The 19646-nt window shown below is 59.3% G+C and overlaps 1 protein-coding gene across 2 annotated transcripts; it reads right to left on the reverse strand.

The window, feature by feature from the left end:
• Positions 1–937: 937 nt before the first annotated feature.
• On the reverse strand, positions 938–18775 carry SSH3 (slingshot protein phosphatase 3). Of its 2 annotated transcripts, XM_074998069.1 has the most exons (14): positions 18644–18775; positions 16697–16734; positions 15923–16088; positions 13449–13567; positions 13009–13080; positions 11731–11796; positions 10670–10864; positions 10192–10285; positions 9828–9956; positions 9499–9545; positions 8907–9053; positions 3080–3280; positions 2213–2669; positions 938–2026 (listed from the first exon to the last, which is right to left on the reverse strand). In XM_074998069.1, exons 1-14 carry the CDS (start codon positions 18707–18709, stop codon positions 1472–1474), a joined length of 2352 nt encoding a protein of 783 aa, XP_074854170.1. In that variant the 5' UTR covers positions 18710–18775; the 3' UTR covers positions 938–1471. The 2 variants fall into 2 exon arrangements, with proteins under 2 accessions (XP_074854170.1, XP_074854171.1); XM_074998070.1 differs by lacking the exon at positions 18644–18775 and having other exon boundaries at positions 16680–16702.
• Positions 18776–19646: the final 871 nt, after the last annotated feature.

Below are 19646 nucleotides of genomic sequence, written 5' to 3' on the forward strand. Positions count from 1 at the left end.
CATGAACAGGCTCCATTGCAGCGACTGAGGCCACCAGGGTTTGTGCTGGCAGCTCCTGGGGTGGAGCCGGTGCCACAAAGGGGTTGTGTCACACTACCAGGCTGGCTGGGATGCAGGGTCTTTAAGGCCTGGCTGAAAGCAGCCTCTGTCCATGGAGGGGCCAGCAAGACAACAGGGACCCTCAAAGCTGCACGACCAACATCTGCCAGTGGGGAACACGTGAACCCAGCCTAGGCAGATGCTGCAGCTACAGGCACAGGGCCTAGCAGCGAATGGCCAAGAGCAGAGCTGCATGGGCAGACATGGCGGTGATGGGCACAGGACCTGGCAGATGAGTCAGGGGATGAAGACTGGCGCGAGACATGGGCTGTTCAAACCAGCCACAATTCAACTCATTCTTGCCTGCACCTGGGACAGGGCTTCATAACTCATTTGCTCTCCCTGCATTTGAGGCCAGGCAGCCCTAGGGCTGCTCTAAGGTATGCTCTTCTCTCCATAGGAAGCAGAACGCAGCTGGCATTGTCCACTGTGCTTCCTTCTTGGGGTGCGGGGGGGCTGCACTGGGAAGATCCCCCATCACGCCGCCATTCCTAGGACTGAGCAGATTCATTCTGGAGCAGCACAGAGCTAACTGGCAAGAAAACACAAATCGGGGGCCAGTGTTCTCACCCCAGGCATGGCAGAGCATGGCCGTCCTGCCTGCAGTGCCTCAGTTTTCCCCCTTTGGAACTTGCCCCCACCTGCGTAAATTGCTTTAAGTGTTATCTGAGGAAAAGCCCCCGAGCCTCTCTGTCCCCAGGGGACAGAGAGGAAATGGACTAGCAGAGATCTATGGGGCATTAGGGATCTGAGGGCTGTTCCGCCAGCACCTTTCCCTCATTCCCTGGGGCTACTGCCCAGAGGTGGTCCCCTGGGGAGGGATGAGCCCAGAGCCAACTACAAAGTGAATGATCTCTTTATTCCCAGGCAGAGTGAGGCTGGCACAGAGATCAATGCTGTGGTGCCATGTGCGCAGGGTGGGGGGAGGGGGTAACCCCTCAGTATCCCCTCTCTCCTCAGTCACAGTGAGGGGGTCAGCACCCCTTCACCCAGCTGACCAAAGCAGTCCGCAGTGGCACAGAAGCAAAGAGCCAGTGTGGGGGGCGGGCGAGGGCCTCATGAGCCTCATCCTCCTCTGGTGATAGCTGCTCAGCTGCAGGGCAGGAGCCTCAGGGCAGTATGACGGGATCAGAGAGCGATCCCCGGGGGGGGGGGGGGTGCGCCCCACCCCTCCTCCAGATCCCGCATACTGGGAGGGAGAGGCTGGCCCCTCCCCAGCAAGTCCAGCTCTTCCATTGGCAGCAGCACTCAGGCTCTGCCCCCAAGGGCAATTGGCACTGATGCCCCCACAAACACTGGCCCAGGGCAGCTGGCAGTACCTGGTGCTCTGTGGATGGCGCCCCAGTCGGAGGCAGGGCGACAGGGTGGAGTCTCACCCCGAGCCAGGCTCCATGTCCACGCTGGCCTGCCGCACCACCCTCCTGGCTCGGGAGGCGGGGAAGGCGCCTCCCCCAGGCTGGGGCTCCTGCGATGGGGTCGGGGGGCTAACAGGCTGCTCCCTTGGGGGCCTTTCCTGGCCAGCAGCCCCCAGGCGCTCCTCGAACTCCCTGGTGCGGCTGAGCACCAGGGCGGCGTCCATGAGCTGGGCCACAGAGTGGCGGTGCTCCACAGCACGGCGGGCATGGGGAGCCCGGGCTTTGGGGGCAGGGTCCTCCCTCTGTTGCACGCCCTTGTGCATCTTGCCAGGTGCGGGGCGGAAGGAGATCTGCTTGCATGGCTGGGCGTGGCTCCGGGGGAGCTGGCGGCTGCGCTGGCGGCCCCGCCGCCTGCCTGTCTGGGCTGTTGGGGCCCCCTCTGGGTGCTGCTCAGCAGGGGGGCCTGGTCCTGCTGCCTCCGGTACTTCCTGCTCCTGTGGGGGTGAAGGTGGGGCTGCAGGCTCTGCGGCTGGGCGCTCCCCAGGGGACTCATATCCTGAGGCAGCAAATACCTGCAGGGAAGAGGAGAGGGGCCAATCAGAGAACTGACACGCTCAGAGCATGGATAGACTCGGGCCTGCTCTCTGCTGACTCCAATCCCTCTCTCCGCGCCCTGGGCCCTTCCTCCTGCCGCATGGCTCTGCCCTACAGCCCTGGATCTCCCCAGCTTCTTCCTTGCCCCCGGCGGTGCCCCTTACCTCCCCCTCAGCAGGACCCCCCAGCGGGGAAGGGGCGTCAGGGCTGTCCATCTCACTGATGCTCCTCATCACAGCATAGAGGTTGATGCGCCTGTCCCGGGGCGTTCTGGGCATCTCTGGCACCTGCAGTACGGCCAGGTGTCCCCGGACCTCCTCCGCCCCCGAGTCGTCTGAGCCCCCTGGCTCCTCCGCCTCCTGCAGGGAGATCCAGGGCCCCCTGCCCCGTTCTGGGGCCTGGGGCTGGGCTGGCTCCTCGGGGGGCTCCCGCAGGGGCCGGAAACAATACTGGGGTGTTGTGACTGGCTCCTCCTGCTGGCCTCGCTCCTCCTCCGAACTCAGCCTCTCCTGGCACAGGCTCTCCTCGCTCTCCGATTCGTCGCTGCCAGTGTCACTCCCGTTCACCGTGTCCTCCCACTGGTTGTCTCCTGCCTTCTGCTCCCACAGGCTGCTGTGCCGGCTGTGCAGAGACACACTCAGCTGACCGTGAGGCACTGGGTGGTCAGGGCACCCCTAGTGGTGGGTGGGGCTGGGCAGTGCAGTCTCCTCCCCCTCCCTGTTGTCACAGCAACCCCTTCTGGGGGCAGGGCTAGGCAGTCCAGGCTCCTCCCCCTCACTGTTGTCACAGCAACCCCTGTGGGGGCAGGGCTAGGCAGTCCAGGCTCCTCCCCCTCACTTGTCACAGCAACCCCTGTGGGGGGGCAGGACAGGGCAGGGCAGTACAGTCTCTCCCACCCCCTCTGTTGTCACAGCAACCCCTTCTGGGGGCAGAGCTAAGCAGCCCAGGCTCCTCCCCCTCCCTGTTGTCACAGCAGCCCCTGCTGGGGGCAGGGCTCGGCAGTGCAGGCCCCTTCTCCTCCTTGCAATTACCTGGCATCCAGGATGCCCTGGTAGAACTCCAGCTGCCTCATGAAACTGGGGTTGGGATGCACTATGGGACGTCTCTCCCGCACATGCCGATAGGCCTGCTCCAGCGTCCAGCCGTACTCCTTCATGGCATAGGCAATCACTGTGGAGGCTGAGCGGCTTACACCCATCTTGCAATGCACCAGCACCCGCGAGTCCTGGGCCCTGCCAGAAGATACAGCAAGTCAGGTTCTCATTATCATCATCAACCATGGCATCCGATGCCTAGCTCACTATATCCTTATGTCTTTCCCTGTCCAGTGCGGAACAGCTTAGTTTCTGTAGACTAGCTCTGCACCAATCTACTACATCATCTACCCCATTCTCTGTGGGGTCTGCCTCTCCTGTTCCAACCATCCATTATGCCGAATCCCAGGGTCTTGATTTTTTTGTTCATTATACAATGTTCATTCTGCAGATATGCCTGAACAGCATTGTATAATCTTCTGCAGCAGGTTCTCTTTCGGCTGTATCTTCCTATACAATTCCTCGTTGGTGCCCTTCTGCATCCATCCTATTCGCAGGATCTTTCTGTAACAACTCTTGAACGCCAATATTCATCCTTTTGAATCTTTTGTTACCACCCATGTCTCACATCCATACAACATGCTGCTGAATACGCACGTTTTCAAGACGCTCAACTTCATTCCTAAGCTAATAGCTTTGCTTTTCCAGATCTTATCCATCGCCTTCACACTTGCTCTTGCTTCCTCTATTCTAGTCGCTATTTCCCTCTTACAGTCTAGATCATACGTTATGTTGCTCCCCAGATACGTGAACTTCTCTATGTTCTCTAGTTCCATCCCATCTACACTGATCTTCCTTCCTATTTCCTTATCTCCAAATACCACTGTTTTTGTTTTATCAACATTCATAATCACTCTGTGCTGCTTCCCATCCTTGTTTAACACCTGCACCATTTTCGCTAGCTTCTCATCTGCCTCAGTGATAACTATATCATCCATGAACCTCAGGTTGTTAAATCTTTTTCCATGCAGATATCCCTTCTACTTCTTCCTTGATCTTGTCCATCGCTCTGTGTAGATGCGTGATGAAGATACTCAGCTATATCAGATCTCCTCGTCTTGAATTTCTACTCGTTCTAAACCAACTTCCCAACTCCCTGCATGTTCTCACTGCTTCCTCTGTATTGTTGTTGACATTCTTCAACAACTGTATCAGTCTGCTATCCACTTCATACAACTCCAACACCGCCCAAGTCACCTTCTGATCTATACAGTCCAATGTCTTCTGAAAAATCGACGAAGCCAGTGTCCATATTCTTGTTTTTTCCATCAAGCTTCCTCCGCTATCAATCTTAGTGCCAATATCTTCTCTTTCCTGAACCCGCTTGCTTGTCTGCTAGACATTTTTCTATCTGCAATCTCAGTCGCACCATCAGTATCATCAACAGCATGTGGCCTAGATGATTCATTAGGGTAATTGTTCTGTAGTTCTTGCACTTTCTTTCTTGTGTATTATGATTCAGGAAATATATCAAACTACGCAATATAGCATGGAAAGAAGGGAAGGCACCTAAGGATTAGAAAAGATCCACACTAGTGACAATACACAAGAAAGGAAGTCAAGTTCTGACTAAGATCAAAGAATTAGTCTGGCATGTGGGGAGAACGCAGACAGACACCAATATTCCTTCACCTTGGTGGCAAGCTGTCAGGTGAGTTGTCATACAGAGTCACAGGTGGCCTGACTGTTCACTAAACTCTGCGGGAGCTAAGCCCACGGGGACTGGACAACATCTAAGCTCTAGAAGGTGTGTTATGATTTTAAAGGCAATCAGTCACTTTGACCCACTTGCTGTATTTTAATCTCTGCTCTTCGTTCAATAACCTTATCCTTGTTTTCCCTGTAAACATATCTGATGAGTGTGAGCTGATGTGTAAGGTGGGAACCCATAAAGCCTGATCCCAAAGACTAGATCTGTATATACTGTGAGCGTCCCATGGTGCAGGGGGTGGGTGAGCGTCCCATGGCACAGGGGATTGAAGCATATGCGTCACTAACCTGCAGGGCAGCAGGGTCTGCACAACCTCGGAGGGCAGCAGCTGTGTTGTGGGTGGAGTCAGAGAGCTGATCTCTGGGCAGGCACGGACAAGGTTCGCTCATGCTAGGGGCCAGTGGGGATAGGTGCTGCCCATCCCAGGGTACCCCAGGAAGTGTCCCAGCAACATCGGAAAATATCTGTGCCAGGGTTGTCAGAAGACACAAGCCATCAATACAGGAAATAGCCTCACCTGTCTGACCTGGATACCTTTGGCAACAACCATACGCCATGACAGCAAAAAGCATAAGCCCCCCATTCACTGACCCTGATCAATTACAACCAACACTCACTGCTGCGATCACACACCAACACACTGCCACCCGCCAACCGGCCCTCGCAGCTGCGGCCGAAGGGAACCAGTCGAGCAGGAGACAGCAAAGTGTGCAATGAGCAGCTCCCATGCCGGGGAGCTGACGTGGCCACAAAGATGCTGGAGTGGAGAGGCAGCTGGAGCCTGGGAGATCAAATGAATAGGGCAGGAGCACAGAAGCAGCTGCTTAAATCCTTCGATTCCTGGATGGGGACAATGCAGGTACCCAGGCCGCGGAGACACGCCAAAGTGGTAGCACTGCTCACACCTCATAAAGATTCTACACTGTGTAATGTTACTGCCCAATAACCTTATCCTGCTTACCCGAGGAGAGGGAGGTACCAATCACAGCAGACAGAATAGCGCCAGCAGTAGGCCGGCGGACGGATGGCCACCTGCTTTCGGCCAAGGTGTAGCTCCAACTCAATACACCGATGATTGCTTTGAAGCCTGCAAAACCGCAGAGCTTATGCTCCTGCTGTGTGCTTCTTAAAACCTCGTGAACTACCACGTGCTTTCACTGAAGTAGCAAGACAGCCCAGGTCATCTCCCTGCTTGAAAAATGGTGGTTTGCTGTCGCGCTGCATGGGCAAAAAAGTTGACATGATGCTCAGTGGAACACAGCTGAGCCTGAGGTTCCATGGTGACGCCTTCTCTGGTTTATGCCTACACAAACGACCAGCCAGAATCCCAGATGTGGGAAGATTCATTCAGGCAGATCATTGCATCTCTATCCAATCAGAGAGACCAAAAGTAGGTCTAAGAGGCTCTTGGAGTGTACCTGGAGAACACCATTGCTCATGGATCCTGAATGCCCATGCCTAACAAGACACCAGCGTACGTCTTCCACTGGAAACACTGTCAGGACAAGCTAACGTGTCATGGGCTGGAATGGTCCTTGAGCTCTGGGAATGGCCAGAGGTCATGGGAGACAGGGCAGTGACTCTCAAAGGGCAAAACAGAGAAGCTGAAAAAGTGAACTGCAGGAATTGCATACTTCAACTGGCTCACCTAAAAAGGGGAGCAGCTGCCCCCAAATACACCAGCCCTGTCTAACTCATCTGTGGAGTAAAGAGCCCCCTTTGGTCCTGTAGGAGCCAGTGACACAAAACTGTTACTGAACTCAACCAATCCTGAGGTGAGGTGGGATACTGTCAGCAGACCCCAAAAGAGGGGCATGATCCCAGATGCCCACCACCTGGGTACATTCTGCCATCCAACCAGCTGAAGTCCCCAGAGAGCTTTGCTTCTGAAAATCCCTGGCCCCAAATACCACTGAGGCAGGCTCCAGAGTAACAAGCGACAGAATGCATCAATGAAGGTGGAAAACTTGGTACCTTCAGAACCACTTTTGCTGAGCACGACCTCGAATGAAAACCCTGCGTTGTGGAGCTATCAGGGCGGTGCAACATCCCAGACTTGGAACCGTCTCTTGGAGGACTACTGTTGAGAAGCCAGGCTCCTGTAATCTTCCTGCACGGGGAAGCTATGTGCCCTCCCCACCTCCCGAGACTGAATCTCCAGGTCTCCAGCCCTCCGGCTGCACAATGGGAGCTCTGTTCAGAGAGTCCAGCTGAGAGAGACCTCCTGGTCGAGACCTGTCCACACCTCTGGGATTAACGCACCACCCAAAGCATTTGCAGTGACACCGACAGGCAGCATCAGAATGGTCAGGTTTGTTAGCTACAGTTCAGCTGAGCAAGGCCTTAGGCTGGCACAGACTAAGGAGGGTTGAAGCCTGGTTGTTTGTGGTCAGCCTGCCTCCCAGGCAAGCTGGAGCCTGCTCCACTCCCAGGTTTACACGCTCTCTGACGTCCTTCCCCATCTCTTGGGTGGGAGCTACAGGCTTCTCCCAGTAGCCATCCCCAGGCCCCCCACCTCACTTTGTTCTGAAGCTGGGCTCTCCGCTCAGCTTCATTCTGGAGAGGTATGGAAATGCTCAGCCGTCTGGCATCCATGGCTGCTAGATCCTGCTAAGCGGGCCTTGCATCGTCTTCTCAGCTGGTCCACTGTCACAGGTCAGCCTCTGCCAGCCCTTTGCAAGAAGCCATTCAGTCCACTCTGACAGCTCGGGGACACGGATGGAGGAACACACACAAAAGTAGGTCTCAGCCTTCCTTGACAACACACTTAGTCCTCCCGCCCCCCCACCGGGGAGCTACACAAGCTGCGGAGGAAACTGAGGCACACGCAGAGCTCCCAAAAATACCACCGAAAATTAAGGCTCCATCACGCTCTGACAAGCACTTCACAAAGATGGGTGACAACGGGACCAAGTGGCGCCTGAGAAACAGCCCCAGATGTGAATGTGCAGAGCCGAAGCAAAGACTTGAACGCTGCTCTGTCCCCATCCCGTGTCCCATCCGTCCCGTGGGAGATAAGAGATGTGGCCAGGTCCTGGGTGAGGTTTCGGAATGATCAGCTCTGACGATTACCGCCGTGATGTCCTCCTGTTCCAGTGCCCACACGTGACCCAGGATCCTTCCCACGCATGTCTTCGGGCTGTGGTGTGGTCAGTCTCATTCCTGGGCCCCAGGTCCTCTGTTTAGTCCACTGGCCCCACCGTATACACCACGTTACCCTTGTTGGAGCAGGAGGCAGTATGGGGGGGAACCCAGTCCCCACCCACTCGCTCCGGGTTCTGGCCCAGGGACCCTGGACAGCCGCTACCCATGAGGGCTGACTTACTTCGCCCTGGCCCCTGCAGCTTCTCTCCCTGGGCCACTTCCCCCAGACGCTTCTCCCTGGTATCCCCTCCCTCGAGTGGTAGTCATGGCAGCCAGTCTCCTCCTTAGTTTGGCTCCTTCACCTGACCAGCTCCTCCAAGTCTCTGGTGAGGCTCCAGGCCCTCCCTGGGTTGGGGCAGCACAGCCCCCTGGGTCGCTGAGGCTCCGCTCCTCTTTCGTAGCCCCAGGTGTTTCTCTCAGTCTCCTTCCTTCTCCTCACTCGTCTCCCAAACTCTCCTTCACCACCACCCCCTTGCCCTGCGTGCAGAAGAGCTTATAAAGGTAGCCCCTGAGTAGGAGCAGCTGGCCCTGATTGGTTTAGGGTGGCCCTACTCCTCAGCTGTTCCTCCGTTGGTTGCCAGCTCCGTCTCAGCTCTCTTTTTACTCCTGCCTCCCCTCTCCTGGCCCCACCCTGCCACAGGGCGTGTCCCCCGAACCCCTGCGTTCGCACCTGTTGTGATACCCACTGCAGGAGAGACGGATTACGTCTTCCTAGAGAAGCTGCAGCCCACAGGGCAGCTAGAGCGAGGACACGGGACCAGTTACTACTACTGCCTTGGGATCTCACGGAGCTCCAGGGGCAGAGACCTGGCTGTACGGTTCTGAGAGGGCAACAGCTCTCCGCAGGGGTGTGCGATGGGCCCAGCTCCCAGCCCACGTGCGACCCCTCCCCCGAGCCCACCCACTCACCGGACAGCAGAGATGAAGTGATAGGTCTCCTTCCAGTAGGGCAGCAGCTGAGAGGCCTCTTCGTCGTAGAGCCGCACGTTCATGTAGGTGAAAAGCGCCGGGAAGAAGTTGTCGATTTCCCGGGTCACGTTGAGGATGTGGCTGATTCTGATGCAGAGGAGGAGTCAGGGAGGTGCTGGGAGCTCCCCACTGCTACTGCGCCCTAAAACACTCCCTTCCCAGTACCTGCCCCTGTCCTCGGAGGCCAGCTGCCCTGCCCTGTAACTGCCCCCTCTAGGAGCACCCAACAGGGCAGCTAGGGAGCGCACGCTGGGTATGAACTCAGCTCAGACAGCCCTCCCAACGTGGAGAGCAAGAGGCAGGCAGGGAGAGGGTCCCTTCAGGATGCCCATCCCCCAGCACGTGGGCCCTAGTCTTTCAGTCTGCTCCCCGGGCAGGGCAGCTGCAAGGACAGACCCCAGCCTGGGGCAGCAGCAGACTCACTGACCTCTCTACCCGGTCTGGCCAGTGCCGGGCGAGGGAAAGATGCCCTGGGTCAACACAGACCGGGGGGCATCTTACCCCAACCCGCCCCCAGGGCTGGAGCACGCACCTGTTGCGCTGCAGCTCCTCCAGGTTGGCTGCGTTCCACTCGGAGCCCTAGACACAGGCAGAGAGGGGGACACCACAGTGAACGGATGGACGGGAAAACCCAGCAGTGACTGCAACAGCTCCCTTAGCGCCTTCTCAAGGGCAGTCCAACCCCGGGGGGGCTACGTCTAGTCTACAAGAGCACCCCTGCTGGCAGAGGCTGGGACTGGCGTAGTCAAGAGCCCCCCACCATCTGCAGCATGCCCTGCTGGCAGAGGCTGGGAATAGGGTAGCCAGAAACTCCCCCAAATCAGACCTCCTGCCCTGCTCCCTCCCCCGTCAGCTCCTCACTAGGTACAGGTGGTCGAAGATCCTGGAGGGACGGTCCATCTGGGCCATGATGAGCAGCATCTCATTGTCGATGAACTCCTTGTACTCCTTCAGGCAGCAGCTGGTGCGGTGCTCCAGCGCCGTGCGGATCTGCCAGGGGACCAGAGGGACGATGCTCGGCCCAAGGGAGAGGCTGGTCACTCCCACTGTCCTGGGCTCATACAGCCGGCCCTTCTTTCCCTCCCCTGCCCCTCGACAATCACTTCCCAAGGCTGCTTTCCCACAAGCGCACATCCATCACCATCCTCCACCCCCATGCCACACACCCCATTGACTTCCCCACCTGCTTCCTCTCCCTCCATTCCTCCCCCGCTTCGCATCCCACCTCCTTGGAAGTGATGCTCTCCAGATCAGCCGTGGCCATCAGCTCACGCAATTTGGCCCGGATCATCCGCTCCATCCGCTCCCGCTCTGTTGGCCTAAAGCACAGAAACAGGAGGGGTGTCAAAGCCCACAGGGCTCCCTGATTCTGCCTGTGGCCTCCACCCCTCACTCCCAGACTCCACCCCTACCTCCCAGACCCCGCCCTTTTGCAATGGTTTGGCTTAGGTCCAACCAATTTGTGGACTCTAGGGAGAATTCAAACCCAATGCTCAAGCAACGGGTGGGAGCTTTCTTCCAGCCAATCATCATCCAGCACTGAAGCCCTGCCCCATCCAGCTCCCACTGGTGGCCGAGGCGTGGGCAGCCCCCAGGGGTAGGGGTACATGTGAGGTTCACTGAGTGAAACTTGGGGGGCGCCACCATGGTACTGCTCAAAGCCTGCCCCTCCCCACTCACGGTGCCCCCGGCCTGGTACCGACCGGTCGGAGAAGAGAGCAGGGGAGTCAGGCCGCACAGATTCCAGGTCGGACATGGCCAGCCACTCATTGATGCAGCTCTGGTCTGAGGTGATGCTGCGCTGGTACCACTCAGCCCAGCCCAGGGCGCTGCCCCCGGGGAAGTGGTTGTTGTCGACGGCTTCATTGCACACCTTGTGCAGCACCTGCAGCACCGACCTGAGGAGGGCAGCAAGCAGGCGGGCAGGCCGTCGGATGTCGGATCGGAGACACAAGTGCAAGGCACAGGCCCCTACTGAAAGGCAGAACTCCCCACTTGGGACCCGACCCAACCCCACTGCTTGGCATGCGCCTGGGAACTGGGCACCTGGACTAGGACTACTTGACCGTCACAGTCCCTGTTTCATCGACTGGAGGCTTTGGTGGAGGGATGCATAAGCAGGGAGACAGCCACGCAGCCATGGCCGCATCACGTCCCCCAGGGCAATCCCTCAGATATCCCTCCACCTCCCAGGGTTTCCACATCTTACCCACTCAGAGCAATCCCTGCAGGTATCCCTCCGCCGTCTGCAGCCATGACACCTCCTCCCTGGCGCTATCCCCACAGATATCCCTTGCTTTGCAAGCCCCAGGGCTGGGGTGGGGGAAACAACTGGAGAGCTTGAACTCCAGGTCAAATCCCACATCCCCCACTCTGTCCCTCAACCCTGTCCCTAGTGCGGGGGCTGGGAACCTTTTATGTATCAGAGCCATTAGCTCCCTGGAAAAATAAGTGGCAGGTCACACATGTCCAACTCACCCACTAGGTGCGGGGAGGGATGAGCAGCAGCTCGGGGCTTCGCCTCCATCTCTCATTGCAGGGGGAGGTCACCAACTTACCCCCACCTCGCAGGGAAGGCTCTGAGCCTCTATCCCACTCCATTCTGCAGCAGATGAGTTGAACATGAGCAGCCCGTGGGCCAGATGAGAATGAGGAAAGGGCTGGGTCTGCTCTGGTGGGTCCCAGCCAGAGTGATATTCCATCCCCTGCGTAATCCCACCCCTGCCACCAGCTGTACTTGACTGGCAGTGCAGGGCTCACTCACCACATGGTCTGCACGGAGATGGGCTTGAAGATGCGTGTCTGTCCCCAGGATGTCACACTGAAGCCCCTAGAAACACAGAGAACAAGGCTGGGATTTCACAGGGGTTAGGGCAGGGAGAGGTGGCTGCATGCAGAAAGGGAGAAGGACATTCACTCCTCAGACACAGATCTGGATAGAGAGGTGCCATGAAAGCACAGTACCAGGCCAGCAGCTCCCTGCAGGCTACACACACAAAAGCAGAGAGGGGGCAGGTTGCAACAACCAGGATCTAAGAGTCAAGCTGGGCTTTCTCTGCACCAGCATCCCTGATCCACATAAGCCATTTGCAGGGTGAGGAGACTGTATTGATATTCCCCGATGCTCCGTCCTCAGACAAAGCCTCCCATTTGAGAAGCCCCTCCCCACACAGGCATTCAGCTTCCAGTTAGAAAAAGTAACATATCCAGGCCTTGCAATGCATCATGCAATCACCTGAGGTTGCAATGAGCGCAAAGAAGCTCCATGTAGGGTGAGGACCCCGATAAACAAAGCTGGGAGGCAGAAGCCTGTAGCAGTTCCCTTTAATAAATGTCTCCTGATTAAGGTCATCTGTGAGGCCTAGTGGGTAGATCAATGGCCTAGGACTCAGACCAGGTTTCTATTCCCAACTTGGCCGCTGGCTGATCTCAAGCAAGTCACTTCCCCTCTCCGCACCTCAGTTTTCTCATCTATAAAATGGCACTAATGATGCTAACCTTTACACAGTGTTTTGAGATCTACCGATGAAAAGCCCTACACAGGAACCAAATATCATTGCTTCTCAGATCATCACAGTGCCTGCTAGTCTGCAGGCAACTCACAGCAGCAGCTCAGAGAGGTTATCCCACATGAGTGTCAGTTTATGATGTTGACTCTGAAACCTAAGGAGGGCCTGTCAGTTTCCAACATCAAAAAGCATGCTGGTACCATTGCTCATGGCTGATTGGGGCTGGTGAAGGTCACTTCAGATGCAGCTGCTCCTGCAGAGCTCACAGACCCCTGAGCACCTCTTGTGGGCCGTGGCTGGCTGGGGGAAATAGCCAAGGACGATGCGAGGAGCTGTGTGCCAGGGTGTGGTCAGTCAATGAGTCTGGAGCCTGTATTCCCCTCTCTGTGCAGCAGGGGGCAGCGTGAGCTCTTGCTGGGGGCACCGTGTGGGGCATGTGACAGGTGAAAGGCAAGCACAATTAGACACAGAGCAAAATTTCCCTCTCCCCGCACCCCCGGGGATCTGCCCAGGGGAGTAGCAGGGGCTCTTACCCATCCCCGTCGAGGAAGACCTGGGTGTCGCTCCAGAGGGGCAGCACCATCCCCAAGGTGCACCTGTCCGAGCTAAGGGAGAGAGGGGGGTCAGGGCGCGTGGCAGGGCGGGGTGAGTGCGGACGTCCTCATCGGGACGTGGGAAGTTACAGCCTCAGAACAATAACCCACAGACTACGGCTCCCTGTGCCCACCCAAGGCCCCGCTCTGGTGCTATGGGAGCAGCACAGGAGCGCAGCAAAGAGCTTGGCCACGCTGGTGCTGAGGGCAGAGGGTGCAGGCAGCTCCTCCGGCAGGTCGCAGGGCATGAGCAGAAGAGGAGGAGGAGCCGGCTCAGAGCTACCCTCCCCTCAACACCCCTTTTCTCTCTGCTCCCCACGCACCCCCCGCCCTGCTCCGTCCCTCGCTGCCCTTCTCACCCCCCACCCCCACCTCCTCACCCCTCTTCAGGGAAGTCCACGCCCAGGAGCACCGTCTCGTTCTTGCCCTCCGTCTTGTCCGTCGACACAAACAGGAGGTACCGGATCCGGTGGGGCCGGGTCGACTCCAAACGCACAGCCTGGAGGCAAAGCCAGAGCCACAGTGAGGCTGGCCTCTCCCGTGCCCCAGCGCCAGAGCACCCCCTGCTGGGGAAGGCGGGGCTGGGCCCTGCAGGCTCCGCCCACTCCTTGTTCGCCAAGCGCCCCCTGCTGGCAATGGCAGGGGCTGCAGGGCTGAGCAGAACAGGCTCCTCCTTTGCAATGTCCCGGCGCCCCCTGCTGGGGAGGGCAGGGCTGAGCCCTGCAGGCCCTGTGCCTCCTGATGGGAAGGACAAGGCCGGGGAACAGTTTCCATCCCAGCAGCAGAGCTCTGTGTGGGGGTCTCTGCTCTGTCCTAAGGTCAGTGTGTGGCTGGGCTGCAGCGATCCCCACTCAGCTCTCAGGGCTGGGGGACCCCTGGGGGCCCAGCTCTGCCCTCCCCAGAGTGACCCAACCTCACAAGCAAGGGCGACCCTGGGAAGCTCCCTGCAGAGTCCCCTGGGCTGGCCTGTGCAGCTGGCCCTGGCTGCCAGCCCAGGAAGCAAGAGCCCTTCAGCCATAAATGGGGAACTGGCTGCTCAGAAATGAGATTCCACAGGCAGGGATCCCCTCCCCCCACTCCGGAGACAGAGTCCCCACAGCTGTCCCTGCCCCTGCCGAGCAGCAGGGGCAGTCACATCAAGGAGGGGAAGGGCCTGCACTGCCCAGCCCTGCCCTGCCCTCCCCAGCAAGGGATGCTAGGACACCAGGAGGGAGAGGAACCTGCACTGTCCACCCCCACCATCCCCAGCAGTGGTTGCTAGGATGCCAGGACCGGGAGGAGCCTGTACTCCCCAGCCCCACCCTCTCCAGCAGTGGTTGCTAGGACACCAGGAGGGGGAGGAGCCATACTGCCCATCCCCGCCCTCCCCAGCAGGAGGCGCTGGCACACCAGTGAGTGGGAGTTGCCTGCACTGCCCATATCCACCCGCCCAGCCTGGCCTGAGATCCTGTGCCCTGTAGGTCAGCCCATGCACTGGAGTGGTTAATAATTCTCCTGTCAGGCTGGGCCAGCACCAGGGCCGATGGGGAGGGACCAGGCCTGGAATCACAAACAATGAATAATGTTCGGGCCATGGCCTGGCTGCAGCCCTGAGCTACAGGACTGTGGAGGGGGGCTGCAGGGACTGGGCCAGTGTAATTGTGATGGGGAGAGGCAGCCACAGTGGGGAGAGGGAGGGGAAGGAGTAATGGGGCTATGGGAGGGGCAGGAGGAGTGCAGGGAAAAACCTGGGGGGGTGAGCCCCACCCTCTGTCTTTCCCTCCCCACCTACAGTATAAACCCTGTTGCTTCCCTTTGACCTCCCGGATCAAACCCATCCATCTCCAGCTTCTGCCCCTGCCCCATGGAATCAGAAGCGGAGTCCATCACAAGAATACAAGCGTTTCCAGCATCTGGAGGTGGGGAATTGTTGGCCCTCTCCTGCAAGTGACCTGAAACATGACTACATTCCCAGCAGGCTGCTCACACCCAGTCACTTGGTCATTACAAGGCTGCTCAAATTCCCTCACAGATTCCACTGTCCCTGGACCACCTCCTGACTCCTGAGAAACCTTTACACTGCCTGCTCTGGACAGGGCCTATGGCCTAACCCCGGGGAACATGTGACCCTCCAGGAGGCTGGCACACAGATGGGATTCTTCTAGGAATCGTGAGGTGCAGCAGGCATCAGCCTGTGAGTCTGCAACCCCGCTCAGCAACTCCGCTGTGAAGCAGCAGCGCCTGGAAACAGATGGAACTCCGGGGGCTGTATCAAACTGCATGTCCCCTCCCTGCCCAGGCCACTCGCTAGAGACCTATGCCCCCTCAATGGACGAGGCAGGGTGAGAGCAATGCATTGTGGGTACAAGGAGATGGCTGTTCCTGCAGCAATGGAGCCTGGGAGGTGGTGGGGCTGTTGGACTGAATAGGCCTGTGAGACTGATCTGGGTGGTGGGGGTGGGGTGAAGGCTGATGAGGCTGATCTGGAGATGGGGAGGGGCACTGGACTGGATGGGCCCATGGGGCTGATCTTGGTCGAGGGAAAGGGGAGGATGCTGGACTGGAAAGACCCGAGCGGGGGCGTTATCTGGTGTAGGTGTGGGGGAGAGGATGCTGGATTGGATGCGGCCATGGGGCTGAGTTGGGGTGGGGCAGGGATGTTGGCCTGGATGGGCCTGTGGGGCTGATGTGGGGTGGGGGGATGCTGGATTGGATGGGCCTGTGGGGCAGGCTGGCAGGGAGGGTGGTGTAGGGAAGGCTTGACCCAGGACTGGATGGACCATGTGGTTTGACAACCTGATGGGGCGACTGTCCCCATCATTCCCCATCTGGTCTCTCCTTGAAGCCACCTCCTGCCAGCCGTGTCCCATCTCACCAGGCGGATGCCATCCTCTGGCCGCAGCAGCCCCATCATCAGCTGCAGGTGCTGCTCCTGCTGGCTTTGTGTTTTGTCCGGGGAGGGGGGCGCTTCCTGCACCATCTCCAGCTTCTCTTCTTCCTGCAGGAGGAGGGCAGCCCCTTTGACCATGACGAAGCTCTGCCTGAGGGACAGGGGAAGGGACAGAGGCATGAAACAGGGGAACGTCCAACACATACAAGGGAAGTCGGGACCCTGTGAAGGGGGGAGGGACCCACTCTCAGACGTGAGCATGTTGGCTTCCATGCCAAAAGAGAACTTTGGGTACCGAACACAATCTTCCAACTGCAGGCAGGCAGCCCATGTGCCTCAGCAGCTGCTCAGAGCTTGGCCACTGAACAACCTCCTCATTAATTTCAGGGCTGCTAATCAAATACCCACAGGGGGCAGAGGTAAAACTCCAGGGGCAGATTAGTTTCACCCCGAGTCTCTGAGCATGTGCAAAGGCTGGTATGATTCATGGGGGCAGGACTGGATGCTTGTGGGGCTGATAAGGTGCACAGTCCCTTCTCCTCTCCAGCAGCAGTAGGGCAGGGTGGGAATCCCAGCACCGCTTCCTCCTTTCAAACAACACGGTGCACCGGCCTTGCCTCTTCCTGGTGGGGTCCCCGATGCCTGCAACCCATCTCCCACCAGGGACCATGAGCAGGTGGGCGGGAGTGCTGGGGTTGGGAACCAATGCCCCTTTAGCTCCAGGGTGAGGGGAATAGTTTACAAGGGATGGCCCTTCACCGTCGCTGTAGCTGGCTCCTTCTGGAAACAGTTTCATCCTGCAAAAGAACCACAGAGAGATGGATCAGCCCCAGGCTGGAGGCAGAACTTGTTTTCCTGCATGGGGTGAGCATGTGGACCAGGGACCCGAGATGGGATCAGATATGAGGATGTACCATTCCCCAAACTACAGAACAGGCTGGGCAGGTCCAGAGCACAGAATGAAGATGAGGCAGCGCCTTTGGCTCTGTGGGGTATGGCCCCCCACAAGGCCAAAGCTGGCCCTGCAGGGCCCAGGGGAGATGGCTGAGCAGTAGCACTGGGTGGCACCTAGCATGCGCAGATGTCTGTACAGGAGCCAGCCAAGTGATCACCCGGCAGCAGAGCTCTCGGTTCAGCTGGAGGCTTTGTACTGTGTCACCTAAAGGGGCCCTGATCTAAAATGGAACTGACCACGGAGTCGGAGGAAAATCGCAGCCCCTGTCTCCCCCAGAGGGTAGAGGAGAGAACCCCCATCCTCAGTGCAGTGCCCCCCAGTGTCCAAGAGGTGCAACTGTGGAGCCCTGCAGGCTGTGAGGTCAAAGCTGCTGGCACAGGAAGCTGGAGTTTCATGATCTTGGCTGGAGTTAGTCACCTTCTGGGACACTGCAACAGGGAAAGGTGCCCATGTGGGGCAGGCCTCACCTGACGCAACCCACCAACCTGGGGCCTCCACTGGGCCAAGAGCCCTTTACGAGACCATCCCTAGCCTCTGCCTTTGTTGCATATTGCAGCCTTTTGGTTCCCTCTTGGGAGCTGGAACAGGGCTCGCAGCCCAGCAGCAATTTCCTCTGACATTTTTTAGTGTGGAAAATAAAATTAACAGCATTTCGGCCCTTCCTGAGCGGCAGCTCCCAGCAGAGCCGGTGCAGCAGACATGACGCTCACAAGCACACAGTTGTACCGCGGGGTGCATTGGGAGTGCAAATCCCAGTGCTAGTGCAGAGGGTGGGGGGCGTGTGTGTGTGATTTCTGGCCCTGTTGCCCTGGGGTGCAGAGCCCACTGCACTCAGCGTGACTGTGCAGCCTGCAAGACACTAGCTGGAGAGGAAGCAGCCTCCTAAGGAAGTGTCAGTTTGTGAAACTTCATGACAAGCCAGAAGTGGGGCTGATAAACCACTGGGCAGTGCGGGCTGCGCAAGGGTGATTACAGCTGGCCACAGACACTAGCTTAGGGACCCATGGGTAAGGCAGCCCTCTTCAGAGGGGCACTACAGAACCCGCTGCTGCCAGAGGCACAGGGGCAGGAGCCCAGCGCAGGCAACACCCCATCCCCTCCCTGCAGCGCCCCCTATTGGCAGAGACTGAAAAAGCTGCCCCCACCCTGAATACCCAGCACCATCTCCTGGCACAGCCTGGGGAGCAGGGCACCCCCTGCACCCCCAGTGCCCCCTGCTGGCAGAGCCTAGGGAGCCAGGTGCGTCCCATGCCCCAATGACCCCTGCTGACAGCCTGGGGAGCTCCACACACCCTGCACCCCCAGCGGCCCCTGCTGGCACGGCCTGGGGAGCCAGGTGCACCTCCAACCCCAGTTCCCCTGCTGGCACCGCCTGGTGAACTGGGCACACCCTGCACCCCCAGCTGGCAAAGCCTGCAGAGTCAGGTACACCCCACACCCCCAGTTCCGCCTGCTGGTAGAGGCTGTGGAGCTGGGCACCCCCCGCACCCCAGGGCCCCCTGCTGGCAGAGCCTGGGGAACGGGGCGCACCCCCAGCGCCCACTGCTGGCACAGCCAGGCTTGCACGAGCCGGGCACCCCCCGGGGCTGCGGGGCTCTAACCATTGCACACACCTCCCCCGACAGCCCCGCAGACGAGGCAGAGGCGAGGCAGAGGCGGCGCGGTGCTGGGCAGGGAGAGCAGCAGAGGGAGGAGGGAGCCCGTCTGGGGCCGGCCAGGGGGCCCGTCGGCGGGGCTGGGCGCGCACTCACCTTGCGGTCGGTGGGGGAGCCGGGGCCGCCGCCGGCCGGGGACCTGCGGACGGTGACCAGCGCCATGCGCCCCCGGCCCCGCCTGCCACAAACTTCGGGCGCCCCCGGCCGCCTGCGCCGCCTGGACCAGGAAGAGCCGGGAGGCTGCAGCGCCAGGCGCCTCCCCTGGGGGGCGGCCCTTAAAGGGACAGCCCGGCCCCAGGGCTTCCCCAGCGGAGTGCGGCGCCCCAGAGGAGCGGGGGGTGGGCTGTGCCCCGGGGGTGTCCCCAGGCCCCACTGCAGCCGCTGCTCTTCTAGCTCCGGGCTCCCCCCCATCGGCGGCACGAATGCTCCTCTGTCCCACCCCACACAGCCCCACCACTGCGCGTCTGTCCTGCCCCACAGCCCCTGCTCTCCCAGCCCTGGCCTGCCCCACACAGCCCCATCACCGCCCCTCCGTCCTGCCCCACAGCCCCTGCTTTCGCAGCCCTGCCCTGCCCCACACAGCCCCATCACCGCCCCTCCGTCCTGCCCCACAGCCCCTGCTCTCCCAGCCCTGCCCTGCCCCACACAGCCCCATCACCGCCCCTCCGTCCTGCCCCACAGCCCCTGCTTTCGCAGCCCTGCCCTGCCCCACACAGCCCCATCACCGCCCCTCCGTCCTGCCCCACAGCCCCTGCTTTCGCAGCCCTGCCCTGCCCCACACATCCCCATCACTGCCCCTCCGTCCTGCCCCACAGCCCCTGCTTTCGCAGCCCTGCCCTGCCCCACACAGCCCCATCACCGCCCCTCCGTCCTGCCCCACAGCCCCTGCTTTCGCAGCCCTGGCGGCCTGCCCCACACAGCCCCATCACCGCCCCTCTGTCCTGCCCCACAGCCTCTGGTTCTTCCAGCCCCAGGTTCCCCACCCCATGCTCTGTTAATATACCTCAGTCCCTAGCAGTTGCTGAATCTGCTATTCCACTCCCATGCCCTGCCCGGGCCAATTCCCAGGGCCTCCAGGTCCCGCCGATGCCCTGCTTGA

This window comes from Carettochelys insculpta, chromosome 6 (genome assembly GCF_033958435.1).
Source record: "Carettochelys insculpta isolate YL-2023 chromosome 6, ASM3395843v1, whole genome shotgun sequence".
NCBI classification, from domain to species: Eukaryota; Metazoa; Chordata; order Testudines; family Carettochelyidae; genus Carettochelys; species Carettochelys insculpta.

What these genes read in the sequence shown, in the direction of transcription:
- SSH3 (XM_074998069.1), bottom strand. Translation starts at nt 18,709, where the DNA reads ATGGCGCTGGTCACCGTCCGCAGGTCCCCGGCCGGCGGCGGCCCCGGC. An exon ending in GCTCCCCCACCGACCGCAAG is followed by an intron (nt 16,735 to 18,643) that starts GTGAGTGCGCGC and finishes GTTCTTTTGCAG; the next exon opens with GATGAAACTGTTTCCAGAAG. An exon ending in CAGAGGATGGCATCCGCCTG is followed by an intron (nt 13,568 to 15,922) that starts GTGAGATGGGAC and finishes CTTTGCCTCCAG; the next exon opens with GCTGTGCGTTTGGAGTCGAC.